The sequence below is a fragment of the Girardinichthys multiradiatus genome, chromosome 7 (genome assembly GCF_021462225.1).
Source record: "Girardinichthys multiradiatus isolate DD_20200921_A chromosome 7, DD_fGirMul_XY1, whole genome shotgun sequence".
Lineage (NCBI taxonomy): Eukaryota > Metazoa > Chordata > Actinopteri > Cyprinodontiformes > Goodeidae > Girardinichthys > Girardinichthys multiradiatus.
Window position 1 is genome coordinate 22,054,558 of NC_061800.1, and position 13,492 is coordinate 22,068,049.

The 13,492-nt window shown below is 38.8% G+C and overlaps 2 protein-coding genes across 2 annotated transcripts; one reads left to right on the forward strand and one right to left on the reverse strand.

Moving 5' to 3' along the window:
• The first annotated feature begins 1,374 nt into the window (after positions 1 to 1,374).
• Positions 1,375 to 6,082, forward strand: ube2al (ubiquitin conjugating enzyme E2 A, like). The gene is made up of 6 exons (XM_047370996.1): positions 1,375 to 1,602; positions 3,816 to 3,896; positions 3,978 to 4,003; positions 4,386 to 4,475; positions 4,555 to 4,643; positions 5,352 to 6,082. Exons 1-6 carry the CDS (start codon positions 1,559 to 1,561, stop codon positions 5,478 to 5,480), a joined length of 459 nt encoding a protein of 152 aa, XP_047226952.1. The 5' UTR covers positions 1,375 to 1,558; the 3' UTR covers positions 5,481 to 6,082.
• A 253-nt stretch (positions 6,083 to 6,335) lies between these two features.
• Positions 6,336 to 10,697, reverse strand: ing1 (inhibitor of growth family, member 1). The gene is made up of 4 exons (XM_047370994.1): positions 10,629 to 10,697; positions 8,590 to 8,762; positions 7,900 to 8,048; positions 6,336 to 7,269 (listed from the first exon to the last, which is right to left on the reverse strand). Exons 2-4 carry the CDS (start codon positions 8,726 to 8,728, stop codon positions 6,643 to 6,645), a joined length of 915 nt encoding a protein of 304 aa, XP_047226950.1. The 5' UTR covers positions 8,729 to 8,762; positions 10,629 to 10,697; the 3' UTR covers positions 6,336 to 6,642.
• Positions 10,698 to 13,492: the final 2,795 nt, after the last annotated feature.

Here is a 13,492-nt window from a genome sequence, read left to right on the forward strand (position 1 = left end):
ATAGTGGCTCAGACATCGTTCATTATATAGGGGTGTTTCTCATACTATGGTGTTGGGCCTATTTATTGCATACAACAGAATGTGGATCAGTCTGATTACATCAAGAGGTCCTGTTTCCTTATTCAGGGTGTTTCAACACGACAACAGCCCTGAGCATACCAGGAAGTGAGCAGCAATTTGCTCCCAGAACAAAAAGGGGAACATCATGGAGTTGCCACCCCAATCCTTGGAACTTGATCCAAGAAATGCAGAGAGGAGGTGGAATGTTGTACAGTTGTCCTGGGTTTGAATACCTGTTCACAGGGTGCTGGAAATTGGCTAAGTCTATGCTATACAACTAAACATTAGTTCAGTGTTTCACAGGATGGCTAAATCTTTTATTTTTCAGTTTGTACAGCAAATGTTTTGGCTTGTAAGGATGAATGTAAACTGTTTTTTGAACTGCCTATTGGTCCTTATTCCTAAAATTGTAGAATGTGCAGAGTTCCCAAATACATTTGCACATATGGAGATGAAAGCTAATATAAGGATTTTGACTTTTACTTACTTTTTTTAACAACTATATATCATAGATACCAACTAACATACATATAATATTTTGCAAAAATTAGATTAAGCAACAAAAAGAAGATTGCAAACATATTTCAAAGTTCTTTGTAAATTGCATCATTTAGTAGTTTAATGTTTTCATGTCTTTTAAAACGTCGCCTTTGGTGGTGAGAAATTCAGGCGTTTCTGAACATTAATGAACGTAATAAGGATGAATTTCTGAGACTGGTATGGAATAAGGCTTAAAACCTCGGGAATATTTTGTACACTTAAGTGAATCTTATTGCTACAAACACAAAATAATTATCAAACGCTTTCAGGAGTACCAAACTTCTATGAACTGAAGCTAAATACTAGCTCAATCTATGTTACAATATGAAAGTTGAAATCATAAAAAACAAACAAAACAAAAAAATAGCTTCCTGTGATTTCCTTCTTTATACTATCAACAGAGGTTTTTGTTATCCATTTATTGTTTGAATATATTTAAAATAAGCTTCCCATGTTTTACCCAGAGCACAATAATTTCTATGATTAAATAAATGAATGAAGGTGTTAGCCAGCTGATAAACTGGACACACCATACCTGCCAATGCGCTGACGTCACGTCGCCGAGGCCACGCCCCCCGACAGCAGATGGTTTCAACCATGACTGGAGGTGGCAATTTTAAGAAACATCGCATAAGATTCACACATCTTATCAAAAATACGTATTAACATAGGCCAAATACGTATTCTGTTTATCATATTTATTTTTTAACTTACATTAAAAGGCTGAGAAGTATTGGCTAATTTATAAATGCCAACCCTCCCCCTAGATAGGTGGTATGGCCCTTAACTATCTGAGCTGAACGGGGACTCTGGTTATCTGGGGAACGACGTAAAGCGTCGGCCGCAGTGTCAAAGCTTCACTGTTTTGTCACAAATAACCATTAATATATCATTTTGATGTGTAAAAAGTAATAGCCAGCGTAGTTGAGCTATCAGTAACTTACCCGCAAGCCAAGACATGTCCACCCCGGCCAGACGAAGACTTATGAGGGACTTTAAACGGTGAGTCTGGAATTCTGCCGACACCGCTGGGTTAGCCGTTTTGTCAAAACAGCTAACGTTAGCCTAGCTTACGTCAGCTTATTAGAGCTAGCGATGGCATTTTTCCAATAAACGAGACAACCCAGCTCAATTGTGCATAACATATTTAACACAGACAGTTTTTGCTTACATTGAGTATTAAATAGCCTTTTTGTAATGCATTGAAGTACTGTTAAATATTTAGGAGCGAGGAATGCCGGACAAACGAACAGTTGCTAGCAGGTTAGCCGACTTGGTTAACTGGTACAGTTTGCAACTGCTGGCTAACCCTTAACTAGCCACCATTGAAATGTCCGACAGGAGTTACCGGGTACTGTCTTTTTGTTAGCTAACGTACCTTTTTTGTTTTTTTCTTTTTCTCGTTAATAACCTTAAATAGCATAGCTGATGATGAATTAGTTTGTTTTATAACACTCTAACGCCAATGTATTTATTGAAGTGTATTAATGAAAATAATTATGTACATATTCACGTTGAATTGAAAAGGTTTAACTCGGTGAAGTGGCTTTATAACCCGTAATTCCCTGCGGATTGACTTTTAAGTCACGGAGGAAGTCCCAAAACAAGCGGCTCCTGCGTTCTGTGATGGGAGATTCTAACAGAGTTGTTGTACAGGAACATTTTGTTCACATAAAGAGGTGTTTCTGTATTCAGAGAAGCTTCACTGCGTCCTAGAACACATCTCCGGTTAGTCTTTTCGTTTCGGGGTTCCTTGGCAAGGTTTAAGCGCTTTTGTTAGGGAACCATTTTAAAAGTTGAATATTTAAACAAATTGAAAGAGCCTTTCTATTACATTGCAAGCCTTAAAAAGTTCTAACCCGAAAAGTATTTTAGGGTTTGTGAATAACACGTTCAATAAACGATCTTTTCTGCTTTCAGTAGTTTTAAATGTCAGGTATTTAGTTGCAAAAAATCTGCTTATTCAGCAAAAAGGTCAAGTCTGTTACTGTGAAATGACATATTTGCCATTTAAAACAGCAAAAGAGAGTATTATGCTAATGAAGCATTCCGCTTACATCGTTTTTCAGCAAAAGCTATTTACAGTTTTTGACAGAAACTCAGTCTTCCATGGGCTAATTAAACCTGGCTTGCCCATAAAATCATGCAGCCAGTACGGTAATCACAATCAGAGATTGGAAGCAAAAACAGCAGTTGCAGTCTGTCTGATAGTAGTGTTGTAAAATGGGAGTTTAACTCTCTTTCCTCCCTGTCCACCACCGGGTCCGTTTCTCTCCAGTTCCGAGACCCAACCAGTAAAACCAGCAAAGTATTTACCTTGTGAAATAATGAGAAATGGTTAAGTATAAAATCAAGATTTAATGCCAAAATGATCAGTGTACAGAGTATACAATTGAACAGATACAGAGTGACATTCACCTTCGGTACCGGGCCCCACTCAGCCCATCTTGGGGATGAACCGAGCGGAGCAAAGAATGGAGCGTGAGTCCTGCTTTTATCCATGCCTGTTCTTAACCCTCCTAAAGGTTGTCATCCTCTTGTATCAGTTTATCTTTGACTATGTGTTGCATCATATGTGAAATCAACAGTTATGTTGTGTAAGCTGCAGCAGTGAGCGGTGCAGCAGATAAGCAACAAGGGCAGAGATATTTAATTAGGGCAGCAAAGAGATGATTAGAAAAGGCCACAGAATCATACATCCATAACAGTAGCATCCCTACTTTAAGGGTTCACTTTTATTTTTGGAACAGAATATTTGAAGTTTTGGTCAAGATTGGTCAGGAATCTTCGGACTGACTTTCCTAAGTGCTGTAAGTGGCGTGTGCTTGACTGGAGGGATAGTTTCTGGTTAAGAGCTGGAATTAGGAAGGAGTCTTGTTGTTCTTAAAGCAGTTCAGTAGGAATGATGAACTTTTGTGACTATCTACATTTTTTAAGTAGGTGTTTATGTAAGCAGTGATTGAGGAACTGAGTCACCCATGGTTACAACAATCCTATGTGTTAATTTGCTAAATGAAAAGGTGCAATTGTATTTTACAGAAATATTAAGCATTATTATGGTTAAATGTGACTTCAACAAGTTAGGGTTGACTCTGAAAGAGATGACATGTGAAGGAAATGAACTCTTTCTGCATAAAATGAAAAATCTTGAATCCTGATGTGTGGATTAAAGAACCGAGGTCCAACCATAACCTTCCCTTTTTTGGTTATAAAAGGCTACAGGAAGATCCTCCAGCGGGCGTCAGTGGTGCTCCTTCTGAAAACAACATCATGGTGTGGAATGCAGTCATATTTGGGTGAGGATGTGTTTATTTATCTAGAAAGTTTCATGTCAAGTGTCAAGAAAATAACAGAATATATATGTTTTTATCTTACAGCCCTGAGGGAACTCCCTTTGAGGATGGTAAGTATCTGGCTTTATTTGAATTAAAAATGATTTTTAAAGTTTAATTGGCAAAAACCTAAAATGCAATTCTTGATTTTAAAGTATTTTCTTTTATAATTTTTTAACAGAAATGAGTTGATAAACAAATTTCTTTTTATTGATCTTTCAAAAAGTGATATTTTTTATATTAATTGAATTTGCAGTTACAGTATTGCAGGTCACCACGTTATTGTCAAGTTACCCAACATCTTTATTTGTTTCTAACAGACAAAACGAATGATCATTTAAATCTGTTCATTTAAATGTTGGGTCACTAGAGGTCACAACACGGGACGGAGTTATTCCGCTTCCTTCATCCCTCGGACACAAATAGTTAAATCTTTTTCCTTTTCTTCTACAGGTACATTTAAACTCATTATAGAATTCACAGAAGAATATCCCAACAAGCCCCCCACAGTACGATTTGTCTCCAAGATGTTTCATCCAAATGGTAGGAGGATTGTAACTTGTCACATTATATCATTAGCGATTGTTGTGGGCTGTGTTTCATGGTGTTTTTACGTTTACAGTCTACGCAGATGGCAGTATATGTCTAGACATACTACAGAATCGTTGGAGTCCTACTTACGACGTCTCTTCTATTCTTACTTCCATCCAGGTAAGAAATGTCAACATACCAGAGCACAGGAATAGATGTAATCCCTTTTTCCTTAAAGAAAGAATAAACAAAGATGCTGGCTATGAACTGGGTGTATAAACTGTTAAATCGCCTTATTTTGTCAAAAGTAACAAAAACAATCCGATAGTCCTTAAGGCAGGGATTCTGAAAGTTCAGAAACACAACAAACTTTTTTTATTCTGCTTTTAATTACATTTAGTTGCATCTTAAAGTTGTATGTTTGTTCAGTAGGTAGTTCCACCATCAGCTCTTTAGTTTTCTTTTTATTTGGGTGTTTTTAAACTATGAAAAAGGTCCAGGCCCCATGATGAGCAACCAGCCTAGTCGGACCTTAAAACTGTCTTGTTCTTTAATTAAAGTGACTGAAACCCTGCAAAGCAATTCCTAAAACAATGAATGAGTCAAAAATGTCTCCCTGAAAAACAATTATTAAATATTATATCAGTCGTTTTATTGATTTATTTTCTTTTTTTTGCCTATATCACCGAGTAAGACTTGCTAGCAGCATCATTCCACCAATGAAACATAAAAGCTCACATTTGATTCTTGTTTTGTGGTCTAAGAAAACTTGCTTTTATGAACATTTTTGAAAACATAATCGTGTGAGTTTTTAAATGACTAGCTGACTCAAAAAGATAAGTTCAAGCTAAAACATTTCTAACATTATTGATGTTTTTGCCCCACCAGTCTCTGCTTGACGAACCAAACCCCAACAGTCCAGCCAACAGTCAAGCAGCCCAGCTGTACCAGGAGAACAAACGGGAGTACGAGAAGCGGGTGTCGGCTATTGTTGAACAAAGCTGGAGGGACAGTTGACCTGCCAACCCGACCGCTGCTCGCTCCATCGTTAAGCTGTGTGCTGCAAGTTTTAGTGGAGTAACTGAATTTTTAAATATTTTTGCTCCCATCCTTTTAAGCTTTTATGCACTTTACCCTCAACTTCCCCAACAAGTGTTTTTCTTTCGGCCCAGCAAGAGGTTTTTATTATTTGGTTCCCTTCGTTTTCTAGTCAACCAGGGGCAATGTGCTTCCTCAGAATGGGCCATTAAGCCAAAAAAAAAAAAAAACTCTGGTGTGTTCTTACTAATAACTTCCCATGACTTAAGGTAAACGTCACAAGGGTGCATCATTTAAGTCGTGGGTTCTTTGTTGTGCTCCTGATTCGTTTAGCCCGTTTTCACGATGCAGTGGAATAATAAGCAGTCTGAGCTTCACCTACTACAGCTAAATCAAACATCTCTACCCCACGTCCGTTGATGTGTTGTGAACTGTTACATGCATGACAGTGTATTCACAATCCTGTTGAGTTCTTGTGTATATAAAGAAACCTGCAACTGAAATTATGTACAGATTTTGCACTGGTTGTCCCTCATGTCACTTTTCCAGTTCTTGTAAATAAAGTCGTCCTTAACAGGGAATATCTGACTTTTTTTTTTAACAAAACTGTCTACATATAAATGATTTTATTCTGGTAATGAAAAATGACAGATGGAGGTGAAGCTTGTGGTTGGCAGGACACTGTTCCATACTGGAAGGGCCTGAGTGATTATTTAGCCATCAGTAAATCCGTTTTTTTCAACAGTGGAAAGTGTTTAAAGTTACTTTCCTGACTGATCTTAAACTTCATCTTATAGCATACTGAAATAAAAACCAAGCTCTCCGAGGCAACACTTATACCAGACAAAAGTTATATGTTTATTTGTTGAATGAGCAGACTTGCTGGAAACAGAAATGGATGCAAGTGCAGAACAGATCTCAAAGCATGCACATGGACCTGTTATCTTACCGTTAATATTTTACAACTACTACAAGTCTGATGGAGGCATATCTTGCTTCAGGTTTACAGCAGCTACAAAAATAACTTTTAAATGATCCTTCTCATCAGTACAATACTTCATAACAGTGCTAATTTTAAATGAAAACAAACACATACAATTGCAGCTTTTTATTCAGTGTTCATTGGGCCGGGCAGAGCGAGCTACCTGTTATAAGCTCTCTCCTTTTTCGCCCTCTCCAGGGCTTTGTCCATGGTCTTTTCATTCTCACCCCGACACTTGGGGCAGTACCACTTGCCTTTGGGCTTATGGTGCAGCCCAACGCAAGAGAAATGAAACCACTCAATTGGACATACATCATTATCACAGCCAATCATCTCTCCGTAGGAAACCTGCTCACACAAGCAGTACGTTGGCTCATCTGGATCTATGGGCAGGTCAGGAGGTGACACTTCTCTCTCTGACTTCCCTTTAGATTTTTTCTTCTTCTTGGAAGACGTTTTGGCCCTCTTTTCCCGAGGAGCGCCCACTTCTTCCGAGTGATCAAGACCCCCGTAGCATTCCCGATTTTCTCCATTCTTCTGACGCCTCGAGCGCTTCCCCCCGCCTTTGTCTCCACCAACCGATCCTGGGGTGACCTCCTCTCGTTTCTTGTCGTGGTGGCCGGATTTGCCTGGAGTGACCGTGGCCGAAGAAGACGACATCAGGGATACAGAAGCGGTTGTCATTGGTGTCGTCGTAGTAACATGGCTTTCTTGGACTTCTTGAGAGGAGAGGAGAACCTCAGAATGCCACTCTATCTGTCGGGTTCGGTTCTCCACCAACTCCACCTGAAACAATGAGCATGTAAATAAAGTACTGAAAATTCTGACATTTCTTCGTACATATTTATTATTTTGATACTTATCCACTCCTAGGAAAATGATAAAAGCAAATTGAATACTTCTGCACTGTTTACCTATTCCTGATTCAATTTCTTATATTTTTCAGTTGCCTCTTAAAATCACAATTTAAATATTTTGAGGTTTGCACCAAACCTTTTTTCTTTTAGGTGTTTGTGCATCATTATGTGCTCCAAGGAGTACAAAATCTGCAAGGGGGAAATGTTTTAACAGCACTGTTAATGCTGCAAGCAAAGAGCAGAAAATCAGCCAGAATTTAACACTTATAAAATTGTGAAGATGACATTAAAGCGACTATGAGTAATTATTAGGAATTACAACATTCTCTTTTGGAAAAAGAAATAAAGAGGAGAGTAAAACAAAAATGTCTCCAGAGCTCTCATTTTGTTTTGTAGTTTTTTAGGCTATAGAAAACAAATCCATGTGTACTCAAAGTAGATATACACCACACTGACACGCAGGCACTGCTTTGTCTTTATCAGTTGCACACGGTCGGGTTTGGGAATTTTCCACTGAGCCGCTGCATCCAAACAGCTGAAGCGTGTTCTCTAAACATACCATTTGACCAGCAATCTGGATCTTTTCGTCTCCAAGTTCCTGACTGCGGATCAGCGCCCTCTGGATGGATAACTGAAGCTTGCGCCTCTGAAGCGAGTCCAATTCTCGGCGATACCGTTCATATGCATCATCGAGCTCCTTGAGTGCATCTGCCCAAAAAGAATCGAGGACAAATAAGAAAATGAAATCCCCCCCCCCCCCCCAAATGATCATGTTTGTTAACATAACAGAGAAATGTCTTGTCTGTGTTTCCTGCAATTCAACAGTTTTATTTCAGTTTAAATCTTGAGAACAAATATATTAAAGTGAGATCTTTATCCCTATACACAACTAAGTCTTAATTCTATTTTTAAAATAACAGTAGATGTATAAGGTTGTTAAACTCAGTTTGAGAGTAATTAGCAGAAATCTTAAAGTGATTCAAAACAACTTTATATAGACTAACTCAGTTCAGGCTAATATGCTACTACTACTGTAGCATTAACCAAGATCATTCAACTGAAACATTATAAACTCTTGGCTACATCTCTTTATGTGTGAGTTTGACAGTTTAATAAAAAAATTATTAGTTAAGTGTTTCTTAGAGTAAGTTTTACAATGTTTTCCATACACAGCTCAACAACAAATACACAGATTTACAGATATGTGTAAAAACAAGCGTGGCTAATCCGCTCTGTTGGGGTTCTGCACCTTGATACTTTGCATCTATTTCCCTCATGAGGGACACGCTCCTCTGCAGGTCGAAAGGTAGAGACTCCACTAGGTCCAAATACTCTTCGACATAATTCACCACAACGTGGCTTGGGTCACCATTGGTCGGGTTCAACATTGTGGGTCCTTTTCACCCCACGACACTCCAACACCTGCAAACACAAAATTATGGTTAATAAAGAATTCACTGCAAATGCCACCAAAAATTATTCTGCAACTACACTGTTGAAATTCTCGATTAACAGGAATCCCCCAAAATCTCTTCCTTCAGCTGATTCGCCCTGCTGCAGTGAGAGTTCAGTAATTTCAGTTTCTCTTTATTGGCTCCAACTAAAAGCCCTACTGCTGTGAATAATTAGATTTACTCTGTCTTATGCTATATGTTATAATAATGAATCGGTGCTTCTCTGTTTAGCAGTGTTTCTCTCCTAGGAGACCGACTTAACGAAGGTACTGCTGCCATTAACTCTGTGTACTCAATACATTTTTCCTTTGTTTTTATGGGTCTGGGGGATATTTCTCTCTGTTAAAAGGGAGTCGTTCCTCTCCACTGTTGCCACATGCTTGCTCTGGAAGAGGAATTGTTGAGTCAACCACTCAATCATCTGGGCTTCCTTAGATCGATACACTTTTACCAACTGACAATGCAAACCGAAATCAACTACATTGTATTATAACTAGAATCTAAACTGGCCACATGTAATTACATTGGAATATGTCTACATGACTGAAATGAATTATTCATATATAACCGCGTGAAAGATGGACCCAGTTTTCTTGTAAAGTGCCTTGGAATAACATTTGCTGTAAACTGGTACAATTTACATAAACTGAATTTAATTTATTATGGATCACAGCACACTAAAGATCTCAAACTTGGGCTCATGTGTGATTAAGACTGCCTGTGTGTGTTAATCAGAATCAGCTTTATTGCCAAATTCGTACATACAAACAAGGAATTTGACTCCGGTACACTTTGCTCTGGTTTTTTTTGTTTAATGCGTTATAAGATATATTTATGCATATATCTGTATGTCCTTAAATATACATATATACAAAGGTGCATTTGCAACTTCAGTATGCTGTTGTTTGTTCATCAGAGAAACAGCCTGGGGGAAGAAACTGTCTCTGTGGCGGCTGGTTTTAGTAAACAGTGCCACAGAGACAGTTTGTAATGTAGAGTTTAAACAACCCAGCATATCAGTTTTACTCTTCTCCTTTTTACACGTAAAACTGTTTAGGTATAAATATCGTAACATTTAAACTAGACAAACATTTAATAACCATAAGTGGTTGGTATGTTACATTGTACTACGGTTTTAATTGAAACAAATCATTTTCTCTTAGAGCTGCACTTATGACTGATATTAGCCATATTTATGTTTATTTCCAGTTCAGTTGTATATTATTTGACATTTACAGTGTAATGAATATTTAGAACTTTTAAATACAATAAATAGTAGGAGGCTAGTGTGTTTATGTCATGTTGCAGGTGGCACTTGACTTGTGGTTTGAACTTAAAGTCACATAAAATGGTGGTCTCAGATTGTCTCGTAACGAACCAGAAACTGACGAAAAAAAACCGAAACCGAACAAATGAAATGAAACATTTCATCTTGAGATTTGGTCGGAGGTCTTGTGCGAAAAGGTAACCGAGGCTAATGTCTCCCACTGGAAGTTAGAACCCGGTTTTAACACAGCACGGAATCAAAATCATTTTTGATTTAAATCGTTAGCTAGCTTTAAAGATCTCGCCTATAACGCCAAAGCTCTAACTATAATCACAGACAGCAACGTTAAGCAAGACTTACACTCTTATCAAATTGCATAACAACCTAAATATGGATAGCTTGATACGTTTCATCCTGTTAACAATCTGAGTAAGAAAATCATGTAACTGTTAGCTAAATTAGCCTGCTAGCTTAAACCGTTACTAAACGAAACGTGGCACAAACACGAACAAAAAACACGCAGCTCAGTCGTATGTCGCTTATAAACACTGCGCAGATAAACCTTACCTCTGGATAGGTTTAGTTTACCGTGGGCTGCCTCGTCTTCTTGATGGTACCGTATTGCCAACACCAGGTGGGCAGAGGAACCTCCCTCCTTGAAACCAACGACGACCCCGAACAGTTTCAGGTGTGCGCATGCGCAACACTTTACGTCCCCAGATTGAGAGCATTCACGCTTCCGTAGACTTTTAATGCCTAGATTTACCAAAATAACACCTTTCCCTCTATATAATAGTCTTCATTGCACTAGTGCACCATTTCATCATCTTTTGACACGTATAAATGCATGCCGCTCCTTTGCAGAATCACATTGTGTTTTGGAGCAGTTTTTTTTATTCCATAAGAAATTACCAAAGCTGCTTTAATTTTTTTTTAATTAACATTGCAACATGTGGATTTTATTATATGCTGGAAGAACTTTGCTCAGAATAGCCCATGGGCCAAGGTTTGAACATTGCAAAATAAATATTAATAAAGCCACAACATTAAAGGGGACATATTGTGCAAAATCCATTTTTATCCTTTAAATACATTTTGTTATGTACTTGGAGTCTGTAGGAGTGCAGAAAAGTTTAATTTAGTCTCTCCAGGTGTTGTGGAGATATCTTTATATTTTGTTTAGATTATATTTTTCAGTCCGTTCAGTTTTCTCTATCATTTATGATGTTTTTCCAACTGTTATGTCACAGTATTGACTGCTGAACAACTAAATAAGGTCACGGAGTTCTGGCTGATCAATTTCGCGTATCCACCATATTTATTTCTCGCTGTGATTTTGTAGTCCAAGCTAAAGTATGCCTACGCTGAAAGAGGATAAGTTTGGTTTGGTTGTTGGGTGTGTTAACCCACACAATTCCTTACACTGTCCCCCAGCATCAGAACCTCTTCGAACTGCCTGGTTACATAAAATTTTTCATTGAAATGTTCCCACATCAGTGGGGGAAATTCCTATTTCCCCCACTTCAAAGACGAGTGCCTTCCGCAACCTCCGCCAGTATGTAAAAGGATTTCCTGAAAGACTTCATCTGATTAAGCAGTCAGTTCCTTCTCTCTATGGAAACCATGGACACAGCAAAGCGGTAAGCTGCAAATAACGCTAAAGTGACAACAAACTTTATCTTTGACATGAATTTATTGTGTGCTGATATGACGTCCTGGCCATTGTTTTGATAGCAGTAGCATCGTGCCTTCTGGTCATGTTAGCGCTGTGTGCTGCTTTTATTTCCTTGAGGACAGAACTGTACTGCGTGAATTCAATAGTTTTATTACATTAACAGTTTTGCATTATTTTTGCGGTTTTTGTCTTGTTTCTGCGCCTCTGTAATAGTTATCAAACTACAAAAATGGTCGAACGGGTTAAAGTTCAGCACTCTTTGACCTGGAGGGGGGCGGCTAGTGAAGTGCCTCAGTAGCATTTAAAGAGACGGCACCACGAGTTGCTCTACGATGCACCTCAGAACAGGGGTAAAAGAGGAGCCCGTGGAGCTACAATGACAAGGAGGTCAGACCAAAGCATTGTAGTTCCACTTTATATAAACCACAACTCAATGATTTAAGTGTGGAAACGAAGGATTTAAAAGCCTATGTCCCCTTTAAGACATGTAGAGATATAAAAAAATTGTTATCATAAACATACCTGAGACTCATCTCTTCTAGTATTATAAAACAGGCTTTCGGATACTGGCCATCAGATACTGTGATTCTTCAGTAAGTTCCATTTTAAAACATTTTTAAAATATTACAATTTGTGACCACTTATGAATTATGGAAAAAGCATATTTAATGCTTAATTTATTTAAAACTCGATGTCCGGTGATTTTTAAATGAAACACGAATTTCTCAGATTCTGCAATTAATGAACAACTAACTTACCCAAATATAATTTAAGACCTAGTGTGGAAAATCTGGGTCTATCGATGAATTTGATGGCCTATTTTTAAGATTATTAACCTTAAGACATAAGAATTTTGAGAAAGCCTGTGAAAAGTTACTACCAAGATGTTTCAAAATGTGTTATTAGCAGCTCGTATATTGATGTCTGGCTAACCTTTCAGCAAGTGTTGGCTTATTTTCCCAAACACAACAAATATATTATAAACAGTTTATCCATAGTTTGATTTGGATGCGCTGGAAGAGGAAGCTGGACAGACTTGGCATGCACAAGCTTACATTGAGGGTCTGCTGGGAATGCCTGGTGGAGCCCTCGGTCACAGATGTATTCAACTTCCACCTCTGGGAGAGCTTTTCCCAAATCCCAGGGGAGGCTAGAGACATAGAGTTCAGGTGGAACATGTTCTGTACCTCTATTGTTGATGCAGCCGCCCGTAGCTGTGGCCATAAGATCTGCTGTGCATGTTGTGGCAACAATCCCCCCAACCTGGTGGTGGATACCAGTAGTAAGGGTTGGGGAGTCAAGCTGAAAAGTCCTATTGGGCCTGGCTGGATTGTGGGATTCTTGAGGCAGCTGACAGGTACCGTGATGCCAAGTGTGCTGCGGCCCGGGCGGTAGCAGAGGTAAAAACCCAGGCCTGGGAAGAGTTTGGTGAGGCCATGGAGAAGGACTTTCGGTTGGCCTTAAAGCGATTCTGACAAACCGTTTGCCGCCAACGGAGAGGAAAGCAGCGCTTTGCCAACACTGTTTACAATAGGGTAGGGAGCTGCTAACCTCAACGGGGGACATTATCAGGTAGTGGAGTTCTTGGTGCATCACTTTTTTCAAATATCTCCCCAATCCCGCTGTCATCGTTTCCCTGGTGGAAGCAGAGACTGGAGACTCGCCGTTGGACTCATTCATTATCAAGGCTAAAGTGACAGAGGTGTTTAAAAAGCTCAACTGTGCCAAGGCTTCAGGGATGGATGAGATCCGCCCT